This window comes from Calliphora vicina, chromosome X (assembly GCF_958450345.1).
Source record: "Calliphora vicina chromosome X, idCalVici1.1, whole genome shotgun sequence".
Taxonomy (NCBI): Eukaryota; Metazoa; Arthropoda; class Insecta; order Diptera; family Calliphoridae; genus Calliphora; species Calliphora vicina.
In genome coordinates this window covers 6,873,389-6,884,953 of record NC_088785.1, presented here as the reverse complement: position 1 = coordinate 6,884,953, position 11,565 = coordinate 6,873,389, and the positions used below count along the sequence as shown (strand labels likewise).

General features: G+C 30.5%; 1 protein-coding gene across 1 annotated transcript in view; it reads left to right on the top strand.

Moving 5' to 3' along the window:
- Positions 1-279: 279 nt before the first annotated feature.
- Positions 280-11,565, top strand: part of LOC135962820 (fibrillin-1) — a 30,481-nt gene continuing 19,195 nt past the window's right edge. Inside the window, exons 1-2 of the mRNA XM_065514717.1 lie at positions 280-928; positions 7,746-8,246. Coding sequence (XP_065370789.1) covers positions 835-928; positions 7,746-8,246 — 595 coding nt within the window. The 5' untranslated portion in view covers positions 280-834. The remainder of the gene's footprint in view (positions 929-7,745; positions 8,247-11,565) is intronic.

Below are 11,565 nucleotides of genomic sequence, written 5' to 3'. Positions count from 1 at the left end.
ACGGACGGACATCGTTTAGTCGATCGATATACATTAAGGTGGGTGTTTCTCTTTGTTTGAATCCGTGGCTGCTTCCTTTCACCTTGCGTAAATTCGCCTTGTCTTGTTCAATACTATTTAGAAGATATTTTTAAAAGCATATAGGTATGTACGTCGTATATCATAATAATATAATATGGTATTGAACTTCAAATATATATATATTTATTTAGTTATTTTTTTGTGGTAAGAATGTTTTCGACAGGCAGCCTGTGTGGTCGGTCATCACTTTAGTGTATGTCTGTCTGGCTGCCTGCCTGCCTGCCTGCCTAGGCACAATGACAATGTTGTTGTTCAGCTCATAATGTGATGATGATGGTCATATAAAAATAAATATAAACACTCTGATGACAATAATTTACGATTGTTGTTCATAAGCCATATAATAATATTTTTTTTGTTTTTATCTTAGTGCACCGACACATCTATCCATCCACTTGGTTAAAACAGGCAGAATAGTTGTATTGATAGTGTCGTACATATTGTTAGAGATAAATGCGTGAATCGTTTTTAATATATTTTTTTTTAATTCTATAGTTTTTCTTTTTTATTTAAAAACAAAAAAGTAACAGCTTAACAGTTGGAGCTGAATAATTTTTCTAGACCATTATTATATAAACATACATACATACATACATATTTCCCTAACAGTTGCCTTTTTTTGTTTGTTTGTTTTTGTTTATTTAACATAAAATAATTGCTAAATGTATTTAAATTTTGGTTAAACTATTTAAAAATATTGTAAATAATAAATTCTGTTAATTTACACAAAAAATTAAAAAAAAAAACGAAAATATGTCAAATTTCAAAATAGAGTTGAAAATTTGCACTTGTTGCACTGTGTTTCTGTTTCTACTGCTGCAAATGGTTCATCCTGTAACAACGACGGGTAAGTTTCAAATAAAATATTGACCACCAACATACAGTCTGTCTATTGACTGCTACTGCATGCATGTATTATCTATCTATATTTCTACATGGCTAGACTTATTCATAAACAAATACATACATACATACATATGTACATAAATATGTAAAAATATTTATACATATAAATATAGATACCTAAATATGTATGTATGTACGTACGTAGTACTTATGTATGAACGAACATATGTACATCCCATCAGTTCTGGGGGAATGTCCCGAACTAGTGATTTTACCTATAATTTTCCGGGATTATTTTGAAATTTATACATAGAATTAAAAATGTTATAATGCGATATAATATAATTTCATTCAAGCTATTTGTCTATTTCTCAAAAATATTTATAACTTTTGACAATTAAAAATTCATGGAATACTTTATTGAAAAATATGACAAAAAAAAATTTTTTATTGAATTTTTGCATAGATACAAATTTTTCGAATTGAAATTAAATTTTTATTTATGAACAGTTTAATGAAATTTAATGAAATTTCACAGTTATTTAAAATAAAAAAATAAAAACGAATTTTGAAATTTATTATCAGCTAACCCGCAATTCTCAAAAAAGTGTTGAAAAATTCCAAAAATGGGAATTTTTAGTTTTTTGGCTTTAATATCCATACCAGGCTCGGAGTTATCGAAACCCTTAAGAAAATAATTAGAAACATATTGGGCCACCTAAAATCAGTTACTACTATGTTTTGATATCGAATATGCGATTTGATAATTTTTGCCCTAAAGTTTAATTTTACATTTTTTGAATTTACCTGTTCCCCTCGGTAACAACAATTTTTAATTTTTTTCAAATTTAAAATATTTTATGAACACTTAGCTTTAAGAAAGTATAAATATCTTATACATCCTCTTAGAAATTTTTTGCGATAACTTAAAAAGACAAAAAGTTATTTTTTCCCAAAAAATTAGCGAATTTTTTTTAAATTTTTTAAAATTTTTTTTAATTTCAAATGCATATAACCTTTGGATTTAGTCATTATTTTTAAACAATTTTTCTATTTGACACATACGTATGTTGTTAATAAAATAAACTGGAGAAAATCGGGAAATATTTGTATGCTGTTATCAATTTAATTTTCAAACAATTAATAGCGACGACGAGGTTTTTTGTAGTGCTCGATGAGAAGATTCTATATATGTTTAATTGAAATCGGAACACAAACGAAGAAATAGGATCGTTTTAAAATGTAATATACCTGAGGTGTCCTACTTTGAGGACCCTTGGTCGAGTCCCTGGTGGGCCCATGAGGTCCATGTTCAAAACTTAAACTCGACAGCACTTCTTCTTTGCGCATGTGAAATTTCATTCATATCAATCTAACCATTTTGAAGTTACAGATTTATTTCCCTCTTACATTGACTTACGATAAAATCTTACCACCTATATTTTTGGAACTAACTTTTAAAAACTTAAGAATTTCGACTATGTTGACTCTGTAGAACTTGTGTATACACTAGGGATACCAATCCCGAAAATTCCAGAATTTTTCGGGATCGGGATTTCCCGAATCCCGTGATTTGTGAAAAACAATCCCGGGATTTTTCGGGATTAACCAATCCCGGAAATCCCGTATTAACGAAATAAATAGTTTTTATTGTTGAACGTGATGTTTTTTGACGTATAACTAAAATCCCGAAATCCCGGGATTTGTAAAACCCAGTCCCGTTTGGCATCCCTAGTATATACCCGGCGAATAAATGAACACCATTCGGTGTCAATAGTGTATCAACCCCGTATGTGTACAAATTGTATACGATCGGTGTCAGTTTGACAATGAAAAAACAAGTAAGAAAGTATGGTCGGTCAAGCCCGACCATATAATACCCTACACTAAGTAAAAGAGCAAAAAAAAATGTTTCTTCTAAAATTTCAATAATTTATATTTTTGAGTGATTTTCGGAAGTGGGGTTATATGGGGGCTATGACCAATTATGGACCGATCACCATGAAATTAGGTCGTGTGATTTATGTCTATATTAAAGTTAACTATGTTGAATTTTGTGTGTTTACCAACATTTTTAAGCGATTTATGCACGTTAAAGTGATTTTCGGAAGCGGTTCTATATGGGAGCTATGACTAATTATGAACCGATCGTAACAAAATTTGGTGACATGAATTTTGTGTATATAAAACTTATTTGGAGCGGAATTTGTGGAGATACATATATAAATTAAACATTTATGGCCGATAAAGTCCAATTTCGGGAGGACATTTGTATGGGGGCTAGGTGAAATAGTGGACCGATTTCAGCCAGTTTCAATAGGCTTGGTCCTTGAGCCGAAAAAATAATATGTACCAAATTTGATCGAAATATCTTCAAAATTGCGACCTGTACTCTGCGCACAAGGTTTACATGGACAGCCAGCCAGCCAGACGGACGGACATCGTTTGATCGACTCAGAAAGTGATTAAAAGTCGATTAGTATACTTTAAGGTGGGTGTTAGACTAATATTTTTGGGTGTTACAAACATCTGCACAAACGCATAATACCCTCCCCACTATGGTGGTGTAGGGTATAATTACACCATTCCGTTGGAGAGTTGACACCATCCGTTGTCGATTTGACACCGTTCGTGTACGATTTTATAACAGATCGTTGTCGATTTGATACCGCACCGTTGTCAATTTGACACCATATGTTGTCGATTTGATAACGTTCGTGTACGATTTCGTAATTAATAATTATAATAATTCCTTTATATTTTACATTTATTTTTAAATACAATACGAATAAATACTTAAATATAAAATACATATAAAGATTCCATGTTTAAATGTGGCAACACATTGGTGTCAATTGTCGGAGTTCCTGTATGTGAAATTTCAAATAACATCCCTAATAGTGGCACTGCTTCCACATGTCTTCTTTCTAAAAAATAAAACAAATACCGTTCGTGTACGATTTCGTAATTAATAACACTGTGCTCGAAATTTAAACTTTTTTTCTGTCAAGAAGTGCACCCAGTAGGTTAAACTAATTCGGGTACGCTGAATTCAATGGTGCTAATCGTTTTTTTAGGTTAGCTCGTATTTTCGATATATACCGTTATTTTGGAAATGGAGGAGGTTGCGCAACATATATTCGCGTTACTCAAAAACTTTTAGTTTATTGAAAAAAATGGAAAAACCGAAATTCCGCAATAAAATTACCTTGGGCTGTATATTAAGAAATATACAGCCCAATTATGAAAAAAAATTCCGCAAGAGTTTTTTTCCTTTTCTCATTTTTCCTATTCAAATTCTATGTTAAAAAAACGAAAAGGGAAAAATCTTCCGGGGAATTTTTTTTCATAATTGGGCTGGTAAATTTTGTTTGGCAAAAAAAAATTATTTTTTAGAAAAATTTCGAAGTTTTTAAAAATTGGAAAATTCATAAATTCATATCTTAATTTATTTCATACATATAGAAAACGAAGTTCCAAATAAAAAAATCCCTAAATGATAAAAATCTGTCTACAACCTTTAAGTTTATTCACAAAAGATAACATACATAACTCGTAATAATTAGCTACATCGTGCACTGTTTTCTATGTTTAGTACTACAATAGTCGGCAATGCAGTGCCGTTTTTACAAAACGGCAAGATTCTGTAACTTTTCAGTTTGTTGTTGATTTTGAATCCATAAATTTGACTAGTGGAAAATATATAGCGTATAGGAAATTGAGTCTTCTTTTCAAAAATGTATAAAATTTTTAAAAATAAAAAAATTTATAGAACACTTTTTGTAAAAATATGGGAAAAAATGTTAAAATGTTATTATGGGATATTTGCTTGATCTTTTGTTTATAAAATCAAAAGTTGTAAACAAATTTTATTAATTTTGAGCTTGTTTTGTTTCGAACTTTATTTTCTATAAGCTTAGAAAAAATTAACAACATAGCTTCATTTTCCAGTTTTTTATGCCGTTTTAAAAAACAAAAATTTCGAAATTTTTCTAAAAAATAATTTTTTGTTTGCCAAAACAAATTTATATTTATAAAACGACTACGGAGATTAAAAATATGTTAAGCCTTTCTTAAAGATAATTTTATTGCGGAATTTCGATTTCTCCATTTTTTTCAATAAACTAAACCGTTTTTGAGTTACGCTAATATATGTTGTGCAACCTCCTCCATTTTCGAAATAACTTATCTCTTATATATAAAAAGAAGTGTACATTTTGATGTCACCACTAACTGCGAAAACGGGTCGACGGATTTCAACCAAAATTTCTTGGTACGTTGGGGATGGTCTGTAGATGGTTTACGTGAAGTTTGCACGAAATCGGCATAGTGGTTCCGGAGATATGGCTGGACCGATTTTTATCAAATTTTCAGTGAATCTTCAGATTTTTTATTTTCGGTCTGTGGGCGGAGTTGCGTGGTAAAATCAAATTTTTACATTATACCGCTAATGACACTATACCGCTAATGATTTCAAGGTCAGTAATTGTGGCCAAACTTTTGTAAATAAAAAAAAAAGTTAAAAAAAAATCCAAAAAACAAAATTGTCAAAAAATTATTTTAATTTTTTCATTCGAGAAATAAATGCTTTTTTTCATTCCCAACGATCAAACAATGCTAATTTTAATTTCGTTGCTTAACATCATTCTAAAAATTTTAATTCACAGTGGTGTACTCTGAAGCGAATGATTTGGTGTAACATGTCCGGTACATACCAAATTTTCATATAGTTCGATAAAACAAGTAGGCCGCTGCACAGTGGTATGAGAAAAAAAAGAGGGAAATAAATCTGTAACTTCTAAACCCTTAGTCCGATTTGAATGAAATTTGACATGCGCACAGACGAAGTGTTGTCGAGTTTAAGTTTTGAATTTAGACGGCACGGGCCCACCGGGGGTACGGCCAGGGTTCCGCAAAGTAGGACACCTCGGGTATGTTCAATTTTTAAAACGATCCTATTTCTTCGGCTGTGTTCCGATTTCAAAACGATCACATATATAGAATCTCTTAGTCGTAGCTATCAATTATCTCTTATAACTTAGGAGATATTCGCATTTGAAAATTAAATTTTCATCATTTTTACCCACCCTACTCCAGTTTTTTGATAACAGCGGATCCAAATATTTCCCGATTTTCTCCATTTTTTTTGTTGGACTAACAATAAATTTATGTATGAAATATAGAAAGAATTGTTTAAAAATCATGACTGAGTCCAAAGTTACATGCATTTGAATTTTAAAAATTTTTTGGGAAAAAAGTAATATTATTCTTTTTAAGTTATCTAAAAAATTTCTAAAATGATGTATAAAGAATTTGTACTTTTTAAAAGCTAACTTTACATCGAATATTTTAAATTAAAAAAAAATTGAACATTTTTAATACCGAGGGGACCAGGTCCATTCAAAGAACGCCTATTTTTTATGTAAAATTCAACTTTAGTGCAAAAATTCTCAAATCGCATACTCGATATCAAAATATAGTAACCCATTTTACATGGCCCAATATGTTCTTAATTATTTTGTAAAGGGTTCCGATAACCCCGCCCCTGGTATGGATATTATAGCCTAAAAACTAAAAAAATCCCATATTTGGAATTTTTCAACACTTTTTTCGGAATTGCGGGATTCCTGATTACAAATTTAAAAATTGATGTTCAGTTTTTCATTTTAAATCGAAAAATCTATATTACTGTAAAATATTGTTAAAAAATATGGCGAAACAATGAAATACAACTCGATTGACACAGTAATGAACGAAGAACAAGCCTCAATTATGCTACTGAAACATTGAAGGTAGGATCACAGATAATGTTTCTCCGCAACATAAACGCGCCAAAATTATGCAACGGAACACGATTGACCATCAAAAAATGTTCACCAAATTTAATTGAGGCAACAATCATCGGTGGCAGGTCGGGGGAGTCCGTGTTTTTTTTTTTGTCCGACACTGTATATTCAAATCGAGATGCAATATAAAACAGAATTATTGTAAGGGCCAGCAACGCGGACCGGGTTCAGCTAGTTTTATATAATTTTTTTATATTCCAATTAAAGTCATATTAATATGACTTTAAGTTATATCATTATTTTGTTGATATTTAATTTAAATTTTGAAAACTGTTTTATATTATTTAGGGGCTACGGAAAGTTTATTTTAAAATACAGACGGACTATATCGACTCCGCTATCTATAACTAACAAGTATATATATACAAATTTATATATGTATAACCTTGCCCTTGGTGAACGGTATAAAAATAAGAAATTACCAAAAAAAAATTTCATGAATACGTATTAAGTATATACCCCTTGAACATAATATAAGTTCCGCTATTCTGCCGACGCGACGTTATTTCTTATGTTAGGAAATACAAATTACGCTTGGTGACAGGAGATAACCAAGGCGAATTTATACAAGGTGGAGTCAGCGAAACAGCTGATAATTTTTTTTTTCGCTTTTTGGTTCTAACAACTGTCAAAGCTTGTTTTTATATTTAAATATCTACATATTCTAAGCATATTAACAAAATATTTATTGTTTACATATATAAGTAAAGCCCGCACTATTCAATTATCTACACTATATTAAGTTTAAATACTTATTTGTTAAATTTTTCATTTTGTTTTTTTGACATTTGTTAAGACCAATCGTTGTTTTTGTAGAACTGACACCACCTTGTATAAATTCGCCTTGGAGATAACTTAGATCCAAGGCGCATTTAATATGTATTGTTGTTAAATTATCCCTTCAAAAAAAACAGTTTGAGCATAATAAATAGAAATAATTTTGTTATTTAATTTGATGATTTTTTTTTGCAGATGACATATCAAATCACATTAAAAATTGCTGTAATGGTGGAAAAGCTTTGGCCAAAAAACAAAATAATTGTGAAAATTATGAATATGATATTTTAAGTATATCACCGCTTTGGAGAGGACTATGTCATTCCACCTATGCGGTCTGTTGTTCACACGAAATGGAAAAAATGTATTGTGTGGCTGGTCGATTGGCGGCTTTAACGGGATCACGTTGTAACGAACGTTATAATACCACATCCTATTCAGATTGTTGTCGCGCATGTCAGGTTGGTCTGGCAGTAAAAGCTTCGGGAAATCTATGCAATGATACGCTTTTCAATTACTTTGCCGACATCGATTCATTTAGAATTTGTTGTGGATATGGAACAGACAATAATCGTAACGATTTAAAATATGTCGATGTATTAAATGGAAACGATACAACTGCTTTGCATGAAACCAACGGCGAAACCAATAACCAGGAAAATAGTGATGGCACAATTATTTTACAAGACGATGATGGTATGTTGATTGTATTACATGTTTTTATTTGAATATTATGGTGTTTTTATTAATTTTTTCCGAATCTGCGGTTTTGATGGATATAAAACTGTAACGTTTAATATCTGAGTCATATCGTTTAATGTTATCCGTGTTTGCAAAACGTTTACCAAAAATATTATTTAATATTAGATTAAACGGAATCGTAATATATACTGAATTATCTATCCAAAGAAAATGTAAAAAGTTTTCAATAAATTGGTACACACAATGTCCATTGAAATTTTTATATGTAACTGATTTTTGACTTTTAAATCTTCTTAGAAACATAATTCTGTGCATATTATCCGACTCGATTTAAATTTTACTCAAAACAGTCTTATACCAAGTGAAATATTATTCATCCCCCACTTTTCGAAAATTTAAAAAACAACCCAATGTATGATATATATTAGATACGCCCTCGAAAAGTAGATTTGCTTTGGATGGGCCTAATTATGTTCATTCGTAGCTAAAACTAACTATTGCTAAATTTTAGTGGAATCTGATAAATAGAACCCGTACTGGAAGTCTATTGAAAGTTGAGAAATTTGGTAAATAATGGATGTTTTTTTGATTTCTTAAAAAATTGTCCTAATAAAATAATTTTTATAAACGTTTGAAATAAATCTTATCTTCTTTGTTGTTGAATACATGACGTGAAAAAATGTTTTATAGCTTGCACATAAAAAAAATCAAAATATTTTGGAAATAAATCTTCCATTTCTATCTGGCATATCCGATTGGCATGAAATTCCAATTTTCCGGGAATATTTTTTTAATAATTTTCTTTATACTTTTTCTTCCTAAAGTTACAATATTCAGATTCGTTACGATGGCCAAATTTGTTGCTAATCAAATGATTCCATTATATCCATAGATTTTTTCGATTCTAGCTAAATATTGGCAAAGAAGCACTACTATGGATATAATCGAATTTTTATCTTTAAAAATAAAACTTTTAATTTTACGGTTTTTTATTTGGTTGTGGGACATATGACCAATTATGGGCCTATCATCATAAAATTTGGTATATCGATTTTTGTATATATTGAATAAATTTGTTTCGAATTTCAACCTGATAACTATATTTTTAAGAAATTTATGAGGATTTTAGTGATTTTCGGGAGTGTATCTTATATGGGAGCTATGGTTAAATATGGACCGATATTCACAAAATTCAGAAGTATGATTACTGGATACACTGATACTGATCTGTGCGTAATTTCATTTTGATATCGATATGTTTTAAATATTTTTTAAGGTTAATATCTTTTTCGGAAATGGGCCTTATAGGGGAGCTATGACCAATTATCAGCCAATCTGCATACAATTTTGTACAGTTATATCCATGTATATGAGTATTATTTTTGTCGAATTTTAGCATGATAAAGATATTTATAAGAGATTTATGAGTACTTAACTGATTTTTGGAAGTGGACCTTATATGGGAGCTATGGTCAAATATGGACCGATATTCACAAAATCTTGTAGTGTGATTTCTAAATATAAATTACGGATCTGTGTGAAATTTTATTTTGATATTGATATTTTTTAGATATTTATGTAGGTTATTGGGTTTTTCGGAAGTGGTACTTATATGGGAGCTATAAGCAATTATCGGCCGATCTTCATAGAATTAGGTACAGCGATTTTGGTATATATGGGGATGTACTTTATATGGGGGCTATGGTCAAATATGGGCCGATCCACGAAAAATTTTGTAATATAATTTTTTTTACCACGAAACTTTTTTTTCTGAATTTTCTATGAATATGGCATTTATAGGCCATAGAACCATATTTCGGGAAGAAATTTGTATGGGTGCTAGGAGAAATCATGGACCGATTCTTATAATTTTCACCAGAGTTACTCGTTTTATCATAAAAGTAACGAGTGCAAAATTGTATGATATTTTATTTTAAAATATGTGAAAATTATCAATTTATTTTTGAGGTTGTCCCACATTTTAATTTATAACTTTGGTTCCACTGTACCGATTTCGCTGATTTTCAATACCAAACTCCTTAGGACAATAATAAACATTTTTCTTGCAACTCTACTAAGTGTGTTTGCGTATTTTGGACGTAAGCGTGTTTTACACAGACGGACATGCCTCAATCGACTTAGAATTTCATAAGGATCAATAATATATATACTTTCTTGGGTCTCAGATGAATATTTCTCAATGTTACACACGGAATGACAAACTTATATAAACCCTCATTCACCACTTATGGTGGTGGAGGGTATAAAAATAAAATATTCTTCCAACAACACAAAAAAGGACCCACAATATGTTATTCGGAACTAACATACTAAGAGTTAAAAAGGGGCAAATTTAAGTACACATATTTCGTACTTTTTTGAAATTAATTTCTGCTGTTCTATTTTTGGTACTTTTATTTTAATTTTAATTGGTCCGATCCTGTTGAAATTTTGACCGCATATTCCTATATATTTAAAACGATACTTTTTATTGTGAAATTTTAAGTGGGCGTGGCACCTCCCATACAAATTTAATAGTTATTAAGGAATAACTGGTGAACTATTATTGTGAAAGTCAAAATAGCTCAAAATGGGCATGATTGTATAAATAGGCGTGGTACGAATCGATTTTTTATCACTGCATGAAGTTTAACCGAAAGCGAGACGGAATGGAACAGACACCACTGGTGTCACACCACCCATACAAAGTAAATAATTAATTTCGAATATCTGGAATACTATAATTGTGAAAGTCTTCAAACTCAATATGAATCAATTTCTTATCATTGCATGAAGTTCAACGAAAACTGGGAGTAAATAGTTATTTGTAAATATTTTGAACTATATAAACTATAATTACGATATTCTTATCATTTTATATAGTCCGGCTGAAAATAGACGGCGTGAATTAGTGGGTGCTTCCCATGCAAAATAAATAGTATTTTCAAATATCTGCAGAACTATAATTGTGAGTCTTCAAACTTTATACGAATCAATTTCTTATCAATGCATACGGTTTAACCAAAGTTGGGAGGGATTTGAAGAGGGGGTGATTCATCTACACAAACAAAGTAAATAGTTATTTCTAAACAACTCGAGCACCATAATTGCAAGATTCACAAACATTGTCTGAATAGCTCAATTATCATTTCACACAAAATTGTCTGAAAATGGTCGGGAAAGTACACTAATTGGTAATTTTTCTTATATCTGATGATATTTTATCTTTTTACTAAACGAATGAACCATAGACACATTATCTACTTAACGTTTCTTTATCCAGTGCACTTATTCGTACAGATTTTGTAAACTC